At 41.0% G+C, this 12,696-nt stretch overlaps 1 protein-coding gene across 1 annotated transcript; it reads right to left on the bottom strand.

The window, feature by feature from the left end:
• Nucleotides 1-4,404: 4,404 nt before the first annotated feature.
• LOC126055353 (uncharacterized) lies at nt 4,405-6,925 on the bottom strand. The gene is made up of 3 exons (XM_049844213.2): nt 6,593-6,925; nt 6,088-6,400; nt 4,405-5,232 (listed from the first exon to the last, which is right to left on the bottom strand). The coding sequence occupies exons 1-3, from the start codon at nt 6,736-6,738 to the stop codon at nt 4,687-4,689; spliced, it is 1,005 nt and encodes a 334-aa protein (XP_049700170.2). The 5' UTR covers nt 6,739-6,925; the 3' UTR covers nt 4,405-4,686.
• Nucleotides 6,926-12,696: the final 5,771 nt, after the last annotated feature.

Here is a 12,696-nt window from a genome sequence, read left to right as displayed (position 1 = left end):
CAAACTCTTCGCGCGATTCGAGCTGCATGTCAATTTCTGACTCAGAACAGATATCTTCTATCTTACCTTGAACTTCATTAAAATCTAACAAGATATTTTGAGCACCTGTGACGCGTAATTTTAGCTCTTCTTGCTGTTGAAATGACAAGTTCACGTTTTGAAACGAAGATACATATTTTTTGAAATTAGTAAGCCGACATCTTGTCGATGCACGCTTCTTTTTTAAATCTTTTAGCATTTTATCCATTTTATCTGATGATTCCATTTTAGCTTGATAAATAAATGTATTCGGTACTCACGGTTTCCAGCGGTTACTTAGCTAACAGGCGTTCCTTATGCGGGCGAGCTGAAGCGTATGCGCATCACCCCACACCGTGCAAGCTTGACATGCGAAAATTTTATAAACACAATGGAAGAAGAACCGAAAATCAGATTGGAAAATTGGAAAAGGGATAGGGATTAAATGCAAAAGGAATAGGATAAGTTGGCACGTCTCACTTCGCAGCACACGTTACGCCAAGCCACCACACCACGTGCGTCCATACAACACTTTTCGTAAATATTGTTCTTTCGCGTACGATCCGACGAAGAAGGTCCACTTATTATGTTGCGACGGCGTTATGACTTGAACTTTTTTGGAAATCACTGCGATATTAAGCGTACTTACACATTTATAATATTTTAATTGAGACGTGCCGAGGAGAGAGCAAATTGGCCGCGGCCATCTTGACTTTTCTGCCGAAAGTTTTTCTTGTCCAAACGAATCACGGCGTGTGCGTTGTCTATGCATAACTTCTGGTCTCAACATTGGCTCGCCCGACGGCGGCGTTCCGTCGCACGAACAATGATAATAAAGTTGACGATTGTTAGTGTGGTAACATATATATAATAACTTATAGGTGAATCGGACCAGTGAATCCAAGGAAAGTAACACGAATAAAATAAATGTTACAAAACTTATAATATGTATGTTGACTTAGGACAAACAATCGAACACATACATGACATGTATTATGTACATTATTGTACATACTATAAAAATTATGTAATGAACAGATTTTTCTTGGTTTGCAGAAATAGAGGCTAAAGCTTCTTTAAATCTACTTCTGACTCTTTCTTTGTCAGCAAAATAAAAAGTGTCAGCAATAGATTTAATGGAGCTTTGTGCAACTGACGGTAAGTGACATTTTGGTTTTCATGTCTACTGTTATTCTGTATGATCGCCGCATTTTCGAAACTTTTCCTGTCAGACATGTAAGACGATAAACAAAAAGACATACTTAAAGCAATTCTTCAGGAACTGAAACCCACATTATAGGCACCACAGTACTTCAGTTACTAAGTTTAATTAAGTAATCCAAGAGAAAAGTGAATGATTATTTTATTGTAAAAAACAGAAGGTTTTGTGTATTTCTGTTTTGTGTTTTTACAAATAGAGTACGTTATTTTATTGAAGGTCAAGCAAAAGTTAATTCCACCGCTATAATGTGCGTGGCGGAAAGTTCCCGTGGTTCCGAAGACATCACACCTGTGGGGAGATCCCGGAGGATACGCTGAACGGATACACTGTGTCCACAGATAACTGTCGTGGATGGATGTATAGGAAGAGGATAAACAATGTTGAGGAAAGTCGATATTGCTAGGAATAATGTTACTTATGAGCTGATGACGGCAGATAGAAGGCTATTGAACACGAATACAAGAAGAAAGGCAAGAAGACGATGATTATGGTGATGAGCGAAGTTAGCTACGAACTGACGCCGGTGACGAGTTGTGCATCTGCAGCGCGACCTATAAACCGGAGAAAAGGTTTTCTTTACCGCCTGACGAATGTTAGTGAAAATCGCAGTGAGAGATAATCCTAAGAAAGAATAATATTTCTAAGCCGCTTGTGTATAACAAGACTTATTCTTCATATCTTAAATGACGTTAAATATGTAAAATATTTGTGTACAAACTTCTTGGTCATTTAGCTTTTGTTTTTTCTTCTGTTTGTCAAAATATTCTTGTCACCCGCGGTCTGTCGCGCGATACAAAAACTATAAAAAAACCCCTCGCTAGAAGTGCTGACTGCTAGTGCAGACCCGAGGAAAGACTTTACCGAAGAAAGTGCGGAGGAAGTTTCCCGCTGGCCGGCCGGCATCGAGTGCCCCGTTGTTGGCAGATCGTTCCCCGTACACTTTCCTCTTCACTGGTAAGTTTGCCTTTTCCACTCATTTAGAGGGTCACGGGGTTTCAACGGGGACTTCAACGGAGATTGCAGTAGCTTCTCCAGCGAGTACCGTTCAATTTGTCTTCGCCTCTCCGTGAGATTGTTGCTTTTGTGGCTTGTGATAGACACCTCCTTGGTAATTGATGAATGTTTAACCTTCATTAGTTGCCAGGGGCCCGATTCTGCTAAGTTGATAATGTTAAAATTGAATAGAAATTGAATCGCAATAGCAGATTTAACCATATCGGGCGATCGTATTCCAACGACATTCGATTGGTTTGTGATTGGTTTGCCATTTTGGTCTATACGGTAGTTTGCTCTACAATTATTTTGCAATAAGTACCTAAATCATTTGCAGACAAAATGATTCATTATTAAATGACAGAAAAGGATAAAAACGTTTATTTCGAAGAAATAATAGCGTAATGCCACATCTGCTTCAATAGTAATCGAGTCGTGATTGGATCTCAGTCGAATGTGAATCGTACCTATGTTGCTTAAGTAAAATTAGCAGAATCGTGCCCCAGATAGTTGAAGTCAAAAGAACATTGAAGAATTACTCTTTGACGATGACTGAGATCAGGTCACCGTTAGTTAGTATTGGAATATGTGTAATGTGCACATGTGATAGTGAAGTTTTGCCTTATTACTACTACACTATATTATAATAGAACACACCGCATGTCACGAGACACTGCTCTAGCTAGAGCTAGCGGTACTACGCGACAGAAGCTACTGTTAGTTATTCCTTTATTTGAAAGACAATGCCAGTAGGAGACACAGCCCGCAGGTAGCTGGTGAACTACGTAGCTTGGTAACAGCGATCCTGTTCGCTTCTCCGACAATACCACTTGTAAAAGTTAATCATCATAAACTCAGTAGCAGAAGTGTGCATTTTATCCTCAGCTACAAACGCAATTAATGCGAATGTAACTCAGACGATCTGGCTGTTGCACATTCATGTTGAAACTACTTAACCGATTGAAATCAGTCTTCAGCCTGAGAAAGGACATAGGCTACTTGTTACTCGCTTGGGTGAAGAGGTTCTCCCGGGAGGTGAGTGAAACCGCGGGAACAAGACCTGCTAGTACATTAATTAGTATAAAATTAGTATAAAACATGTTTATAGGCAAAATGTATTGAGATGGCTGCATTCAGTTCATGCGCCATGCGACTTCAAACGTTACAAGCTTCATTACTAACTCGACATAATGCATGCTATCAGTAACCCCTGCGCGGGCCCTCCACTCCCGGCTCCATCACATTAACATGTGTCCACAAAACAGAATTGATGGAAGTCCACTACATTTAAATAAATAAAACTAACAAGTACCAGTATAACATAGCTAGCTGCATTATAACTTGAAGAGTGCTGATAAGCGCGGCGCTCGCCCGCCGGGGGGAGGGGGACTGAGTGGCGGCTGCTTTGTACCTATTCTATTATTTCATGATCCGATAAAAAAGGAATAAAGGCTCGCGACCTAAACGCAGGAATGTTGTAGATTTTTGTGTTAGGCGGGCGCCGGCGCCGGCCGCATTAGTGCGGCGAGCCCGCGACAACGCTTAAGCCGTCTACACACTCGCGCGCGAACCGCGCGCGAAGGCGCGAAACACCCGCGTAACATGAGTGTAGATCCGATTCGCATATTCTTCGCGGCTTCGCGGCTCGTTCGCGCTGTGTTCCCCGAAAATTGTCGGTTTTTTGTCCCGCGACAAAGCGCTCGCAGGCGCGAAGCGCGACGTGAACGCGACAAGACTATACATTCGCGCCTCGGGCAGCTCAGTCGCTCAGTAGCAATTGACACGGATGGTTGTGTTTTAGTTTTTTTTTAGGTATATGCTACGATTTTGCTTGCAAAATGAGTAACGTGTGGAGCAATGAATTAGAACTAACATTTATAGAATGTTTTCGTGCTGAGCCGGTATTATGGGACATTAATTTGAAAGATTATAAAAATAAACTGAAAACCCATGATGCTTGGATGCGGATAAGTACGGTGATGGAAATACCAATTGATGAATTGAAAAAGAAAAAAGGTTCTCTCATGTCAAGCTATAGGAGCTACAAGGGAAAAGTTAAGAAGTCCGTTCAATCGGGAGCTGGTGCCGATGAGATATATCAGCCCATTTGGTTCGCTTATGAAGCAATGGATGCTTTTTTGGGAGATACTCTAAAGTGTAAAAAGTATGAATACGGTTAGTAGATAACTTTATTTTTTAATAGTTAGGTACTTAAATATTACTTAAATATTTTGTGAATTCGTTTCTTATTTCTGTGGCGTTATTTGCTGATCGCCGAGGTACTCTTCTCAAGTTACGAAAAGCGGATGTATTTTCTTGATCTGTCCTCCATGATCCAGGTTGTATAAGTACTCCATCATCATCAAACATATCAATAGATCCGGGTGGTGTATAGATATGTAAAGAAGTAGAACTTCGTCTCAAGAAGTTATGTAGTAGTATACAAGTATATGTTATAAGGCGAGCCTTTGTGGTTGTAATGGGATTGGTTTTCTAAACACTCTAAATCTGGCCGCCAATATACCAAAAGTATTTTCTACCACTACCCGAGCTGAAGATAATCTTTTGTTGAATTCACGTTTTGCAGATCCTATGTTGTGCTGATCAGGATAGGGCTTCATTAAATGTTCTGACAGTGCAAAGGCTCCATCCCCCAAAAAAACGTAGGGCACATCAATGTTCGAACCTGGTAATGGATGCGGTGGTGGTAAATTTAAGCTGTTTGTACACATCTTGTTCCATAAAATACTATTTGTAAAAACTCCACCGTCACTTATTCTGCCTTGGCAACCAATGTCAGCAAACATGAAATTGTATTGACTATCAACTAATGCTAGTAATACTATACTGTAGGTTCTTTTATAATTATAGTATACAGAACCAGAATTGAATGGACAGTCGAGAACAATATGTTTGCCGTCAATAGATCCAACCGCTCGAGGAAACTTCCTTGCAAATCCTCTTTCAATACGCAGCCACTCTTCTGGACAAGATGGTATCTGCAAAAAACATAACATATATAAAACCTTCATGTAAAAAACAGTATTTAAGTGCCTAAATGTATGTGTGTTTTTTTAGGAACGTGGAATAAAGGAGCCTAAAGAAGTAAATCTCGAAGCTATTAAAGAGAATGTTGAAGAAATGAATGAAAATCGAAGTCAGTCTATTAACACCCAAAAAGACAGTGACCAGACAATCCACCGACGCAAAATCTCTTCAGAAGTGGTTGACGCAGGAAATGTCGTTAAAGACGCTCTTATCACCTTCAAATCCACGCTAAAAAGGAACCCATTACAGCCTATTCAGCAAGACGATGATTGCGATTTATACGGAAAACTATTAGCAAATAAGTTGCGAAAATTATCTGAAAAGAATAGATTGAAGTTGATGCACGACATTGATGGGATGTATTTACAATACCAATTTGATGACCCTTTAGTGATGACTCCATCGCCACCTCATTTTTATGAACCAAGAACAGGCACATCATCATCTACGCATTCAGAGCCTCCATTTCATTACGGGCAGGCGAATCAAAATACTTATTACCAAAATAGACAAGTAATATCAGCCCCACCTTCTAATATCATTATTCAATCGAACCGGCTAATTCGTACACCAGATTATCCTGTCCTTCATTTACCAGAGAACCAAGATGCAAACACATCTGATCATAATAATGATATAGTTCAGACAGCTTTTGACTTAAGTTAAATACCTACTGAAATTACCGAATTTTGTTTTTATTGTCTATTGAATTTTGTTATTATATTTGGTTGATTTTGCAAAGTTATATTCTAGATTCTAAGTAGTTCTGTATATGCATAATAAAAGTATTAAATTGATGTCCTTACTTTTATTTCATCCTCTAACACTTCACATAGGGCATGGCAAACTTCGGGTATAATTTTTGATATTATTTGTGGTGAAACTTTGAACAAAAAATGAAGGCTTTCAAAGTCATCTCCTGTTGCTAAGTATCTCAGTGTTATAGCGAGACGTATCTGGGCAGGAATAGCTTTTCGTAATTGGGTGTCTTGTTTTGAAATTCGTGTTGAAATTTGACTAAGCAAATATTCAAAATCATTTAATGACATCCGGGAAAACTTTTTGAATTCATCTGTAGGTTCTGCAACTAGTTCATTCAACTGCTCCTCCATGGTTGCACTGTAACAAAATACAAAGTTATCAAGTATCAGATCCCACATCACAAGATATGTTACAGCGGCGTATTACATTTTAACTGTTATTAAAACTGTAATATAGCTAAAAGTGAATATATATTTATTTCACCCATCTTGTACTACGTACTTACTATATCCTAAACTCTATGAGAAAGCATAATAAATTGGTACTTACCTGGTTCTGTTTCGGTGAATGGTGGTAATCCACCATCTCCGTTTTCTTTGCTTCTTTTGAATTGTTTGTTTTTTCTTTATGGCGTAACTATAAATTGCTAAAGCGCAAAGTAGCCCCGCAGCTGCTGTAGTGGTTTCACTGTCCATACCGACTACAAATAAACTATATTGATTAAATGCTTGGCGTGCATACGCGTCAAGTGCGCGAACTATACTGAGAGCCCGGCGCGAACCTCTGCCAGTGTGGACAGTTGGCAGTTCTTGCTCCAATTCGCGCCGCGATTCGCGTCGCGATTGGCGCCGTGATTCGCGCGCGAGTGTGTAGATGGCTTGACACATTAGCCCTCGCGCCGCGCACGCGCACCGCGCGCCGTACTAACCGCCGCGCCCGACGCAACCCTAATGCAACCTTATGTGCTAATCAATAGAGACCATTTCTCATTTAACATTGAAAGCATTATCATCTTTTTCAATTTTGATAATGAAGAAAGAGTTTCGTACGAAAGGCCCAAACTGAATTGTCTGCTCGGCCGGTTGGCTCGTCGCACTACGAGATAAGGTCGAGATTGGTGTGTGCGGGTCGCGCCGCAAGCGGAGCGCTGCCGGCCGCGTCTCACGCCCACTTATCGATCGGACAATTTAACCGATACGTGTATAAGTGTAATATATCAATTGTGGTTGCACGGCTGCTGTCCGTCCGTCCGTCCGTCGCGACTGCTAATGAATTTCGTCGGTTGATTGCGTCCCGGTGCGTGCCCCCCCCCTCCCCTCCTCTCCCCCGGGGTCCGCACTCTACACATAAGTTATTGACAACTAGGTGAGGCGATAGCGGGTGCACTTTATTACCGCTGCGCTGCGCGGGCGCAGGCACTCGCCGACCGCGCTAATTAGTACAATTGTTATCTTTACACGTCATTACCTTTAAGTATATTTTTTTTGCACAAGACCTTTACAATAATGTTCTTAACTAAAACTATTACAAGCAGCGTTTTTTTTCAAGTGCCAGGACAACCAGCGTTCACGCTAAGTAACAGTATAAGTTACACTCGCTTTGCGAACACACAGAACTACACATCAGAACTTTATGGCTTCTGACGACCCGTAACAACTGCCAAAGATGTTCAAATGGCAGCCTTCCGAAACATCCACGGACCGATAGCCAAGATATCAAGCCTTGCTTAACATTATGATCGACCGATCCACGCAGTTTTTATAACACGCTTCATAAATACATACCTATATGCTTTATTATACTGATAAAAATAAATATTTAAAACTACCCTAAACAACCCTTATAACACACCATTATAGAGGAGCTCTTTGACGACAGACTTTAATGGTTCTTACAAGAACACGCCGCTACCCCGACGTACGACAGCACATACTCATTTGCATATTAACTAAATTAGATCTATAGTTATTATTCACTCAGAATTAAAAAAAGCTTCATTTGAAACAGAATGTTTGCTGAAATGACCTATACTCGTACAATACAAGCCTTTTTGCTAAAGATCCTAGGTATAGAGTACCTACACCAACATGCTTAAGAACACTAATTTGATTAATACAAGTGTAGCGAGTTTGTCCAAGTAGCAACTTGGTTGTAAGTTGTAGTCTTATGGAAATATATAGTTCCAGTTGGTTTTTTGATGGAAACATGCCATTGATGCACATATATGTTATGTATATTTATAACATACTTTCACAAAGGGCAAATAACACCATACATACAGAACAGATAGACAGAACATGCACAACAGAAATTAACGTACAAGTTATGTTGAACAAAAATTGTGAAGTAGTGTGTAAAGTTGGTTTAAGTATGAGGTCATGCAGCACTGCAGATAGGAAAATATTATAGATTTTATCCATTAGGAAATCGCAGTGTTATCCGTTTGAGGACAACGGGTCAAAACTAGACACATGAATCTGGTTGGATGGATAGCTCTTTTCTCAAGCACGAAGGAAAGTGAGAAATTTGGCAAGCACCGACGTTACGGAGGTTCTAGCAATCTTGGCCTGATGGTCTAATCATCGTCATGGCTTATCGCAGCTTGTGCAACCTACCTACGTATTTGTATAAGAGCCGCAGCCATCGCTCCGCGGTGGGACACCACACGGGTCACTGTTGTCCTGGGGCCCGATTCTCCTAATTTTACTTAAGCGACATCCGATTCACATCCGACTGAGATCCAATCCCGACTCAATTATGATTGAAGCAATTCTTTGAAATAAACGTTTTTATCCTTTTCTGTCATTCAATAATGATTCATTTTGTCTGCAAATGATTTACGATTGCAATATGATTGTAGAGCAAACTACCGTATAGGACAAAACCACCAAAATAGCAGACCAATCGCAAACCAATCGAATGTCGCTGGAATACGATTGGTCTTATATTAGTAGCAGAATGCCCGATATGGTTAAAACTGCTATTGCGATCATATTGCGATTCAATTGCTATTCGATTTTGACATTATTAACTTAGGAGAATCGGGCCCCTGCTGAATGTTACGAGAGTACAGTTTCACAAAGCTTACGCTGACATATTCCTCCTTATTTTTTGTTCCTTCAGCAGTTTTGAATAGTTTAGCTTTGTAGTAAGAAACAATACCATGCTAAGTTTAATTTTAATTCGTTATCTTTTGTGTGGTAGTAGTGTTGTCATTAGTTCCATGAGTCCACTACGATCATTATTAAGTTGGGGTACTTATATCACAGCTAGTAGATAGTAGTTCATGCTTTACTTACAATATTCCTGCGTAAACTCAGTATTGTTCTTGATAGTTAATTGTCCTTTGTGGTCATTCGAGTTTATGTCAAAATAATTATAATTCATTTGTGTAAAATTGATCTAGTGTTTTGTTCAGCCCGCCCAAGATTCCTCAAACGTCTTTGCTGGATTGCACATTCTTAGCTCTGCCTGACAATAGCTGCAATTACTGAGCCAGTATTGAGCAAGAGCTTGTGGCTCAGTCAAACCCATAACCCATAAGAATAGAATAGAAGTTTATAAGCAACGCTTGGTCGTCCCGTGGATGGGTCACTGTCTTGTCATAGTTCTTCCGTGTTTCGGATTGCACGATAAGCTCCCGGCTGTCATTTGAACATTTTTGGCAGTTGTTACAAGTCATCAAAAGCCAGAAACTCTGACAACCAGTCTTACTTTGAGGTATTGGGTTGCCCGTGTAACTGGGTCAGGTAGACAGTCGCTCCTTGTAAAACACTGTTACTCAGCTGCATCCGGTTGGACTGAAAGCCGACTCTAACATAGCTGCATAGGCTAGGCAGATGATGAAGAATTAAACGAAAGGCTCGGAAATTAGGATGGTAAATGGCTTTCAAATTAAAGCTTCGTGAGTATCTTCACCAGACTTTGCAGAAGTGACACAACTGTTCATTTAATTTTGTATTATTTATACATAAATGTATTATAATTATGTATATATGTGTAGGTATGTATAATAAGTCTATATACGTATATATATTTTAGTTTTTGCCTTATTCATTTAGTGCACCTGCCATGAAATTTCTCCTCCACCTAAAGGTTGACTGGTAGAAAGTACGCTTTTGTGCATTGTTTTTCATGTTTGTAAAATGTGTGCAAAAGTAAAATAAAGAAAAAAATATAAATAAATGATGACTGAGCCAGTACCTATGCTCTAGCAAGTGCTTAGAGATTAAGACAATAGTTAGCTAAACAAATGATTGAAATAGGCTACAAATATTTTTTTTTTAGCCCATACTGTCCCACTGCTGGGCAAAGGCCTCCCCATCTTGCTTCCACACTTCTCGATCTTTCGACCGAGCCCACCAGTCTCGACAATAGGCGTCAAGGTCGTCGAGCCATCTCTTCCGGGGCCTACCCCGCCTGCGGTGTCCATCCTGAGGTGTCCACTGAGCGACGATAGTGGCCCATCTTTCTGGATGCATTCGGCTGACGTGTCCGGCCCAGTTCCACTTTAATATGGCCTACATCAGCGACTCCCGTTTTGGAACGTATGTCGGTATTTCGTACAAGATCAGTTCGTCTAATGCCTAAAAGGCTACGTTCCATCGCTCTTTGGCAAACCTTGAGGCTGGACTTCTGACACTCGGTGAGGGACCAGGTTTGCGCACCATAGGTTAGGACGGGCAAGATACACATGTCGACTAACTTTCGTTTGAGTGAAAGGGGGAGGTCCCCTTTCATGTGATGATGATGATGATGATGTCCTCCTAGCCGATTATCGGCTACGGTGGCTGTACTCATGTAAGGAGATTAGCCAACTACGCAGGACATATTATAGTGCACGAGCATTTGCGCAGACACAGGTGCACTCACTATTCCTTAACTCTCATAGCCCGATGGGACGGTAATCCGACACGACCGGAGAGAGATCAGGCGCAGGACCGACATTTACGTGCTCTCCGATGCACGGGTGTATCAATCACCAGCTTCCAGGCTCCGGGCTGCATTGTGAAAGTATTCTAAAACCCACAAAGCGATTTCGGCCCGACTCGGGAATCGAACCCGAGACCTCGTGCTCAGCAGCCGCACTTGCGACAGCTAGACCAACGAGGCAGAATCCCCTTTCATGTAGTGCTTCATGGACCAGTAGCTCTTCCAGGCGTTCTCGATGCGGCGATCGATTTCTTTCTCTTGCCTGTTATCGAAGGAAACTAACTGGCCCAAGTAGATGTACTCGTCGACATAGTGTAGAGCTTGCCCATCTACCTCAACCCTACCTTTCGTGCTGTTCATCGTATGTGTCTTGCTCATGTTCATTTGAAGTCCAACCTCTCGGCTTGCCCTGCTCAGGTCTTGGAGCATTTGTTGGAGCTCTGCTGATGTAGACGCAAAAAGAACGATATCGTCAGCAAACCGCAAATTTGTCAGCCTTTTGCTACCGATGACGATGCCTTTAGATGTCCACGGCACGGTGAGCTTCCTGAAGACTTCTTCTAGTGTACAGGTGAATAGATTAGGGGAGAGCGGATCACCCTGTTTTACGCCTTTCTCTTTTCTGAATGATATGATTGTCATAATACATGAAATAATTTTAAAATCAGTGTAGTGGTTTTTAAGTTTATCCATTACAAAAAAAAAATAACAAAGTTTTCTTTTTCATAATATTAGTGTAGAAGAATAGATAAGGTATCTTTTGACTATTAAAATGGAGTCCCTCTTTATGATGCGGGCCTTTGCTTCTGTGTGGGTGGACTTTTCAGATTTTTGTCTTGCAAGGGGTAGGCCTGTGAATTGGCACATCGCAGGGATGTGCAGGCATAGATGCTGTCTCTATCGGCTATTTTCAGAGTGCATATTTCAACGCGGTAGCTCTCCTTGTACGTATTTAAAAATCCAGCGACTTCACAATCATAATCTTGGAACGCAATATTTAAGTCTCTGTAAATATTGTGGCTAACTGCGTTTTTCGCATTGCCGATACTCCTTCTATTCGGACCTGATATTGTTACACTGGAAGACACAGTCCATAACCGTATCTAGTCAACACCTAATGGCCAAGAAATAGGTAACAGTAGGTACATACATAGTCTAGCTGAGAGTAAACCGATCTTCGATCTGTGAAAATCAGTTCGGGTTAGGCGACGATTGCTGATCTCTATTCGTGCTAGATTTATAATTACTTCTCTGACACCTTTCCCAAAAATGAAATATACCTTCGCGCAGTTCTGAAACTTGATAATAAGGCCTTCTTTTTTCACATAAATAAGTCCAATTCCATCAAGATGTTGCAGTTACGAGTATCCAGCATCCACGGAGTACCCAATATCTCGTTGCGATGCATGCATGCTCCTATAATGTTTGCTGCATGAAAATGGGTACCTATGCCTGATTAAAATGTAGCCAATCATGTCTGTTATCAAATAAAACAACATTGAAGCCATCATCATCATATCAGGATACTAGAATGACAAAACGTCGTCGGTAAGACGTTTCCTAACATTACGATGTTATTGCAACAAAATATTCCATGAGTGCCGAGATATGAGTTCAGCAGTTTCGTCACGATGTCGGTTATCTTATCTGAACATTATCGATAACTTTGTTTGTTGTTGGCAAACAGCGCCAGCGGCGCCACCTGGCGGCGAGCGGTGCAC

This window comes from Helicoverpa armigera, chromosome 5, assembly GCF_030705265.1.
Source record: "Helicoverpa armigera isolate CAAS_96S chromosome 5, ASM3070526v1, whole genome shotgun sequence".
NCBI classification, from domain to species: Eukaryota; Metazoa; Arthropoda; class Insecta; order Lepidoptera; family Noctuidae; genus Helicoverpa; species Helicoverpa armigera.
Note: the sequence above shows the minus strand (reverse complement) of the source record. Positions and strands in the feature narration are given on the sequence as shown.

Coding starts and splice junctions, on each gene's coding strand:
- LOC126055353 (XM_049844213.2), bottom strand. CDS start 6,738: ATGGACAGTGAAACCACTACAGCAGCTGCGGGGCTACTTTGCGCTTTA. Junction 6,401..6,592: donor ATTCACCGAAACAGAACCAG/GTAAGTACCAAT, acceptor ATTTTGTTACAG/TGCAACCATGGAGGAGCAGT. Junction 5,233..6,087: donor TGTTAGAGGATGAAATAAAA/GTAAGGACATCA, acceptor TGTTTTTTGCAG/ATACCATCTTGTCCAGAAGA.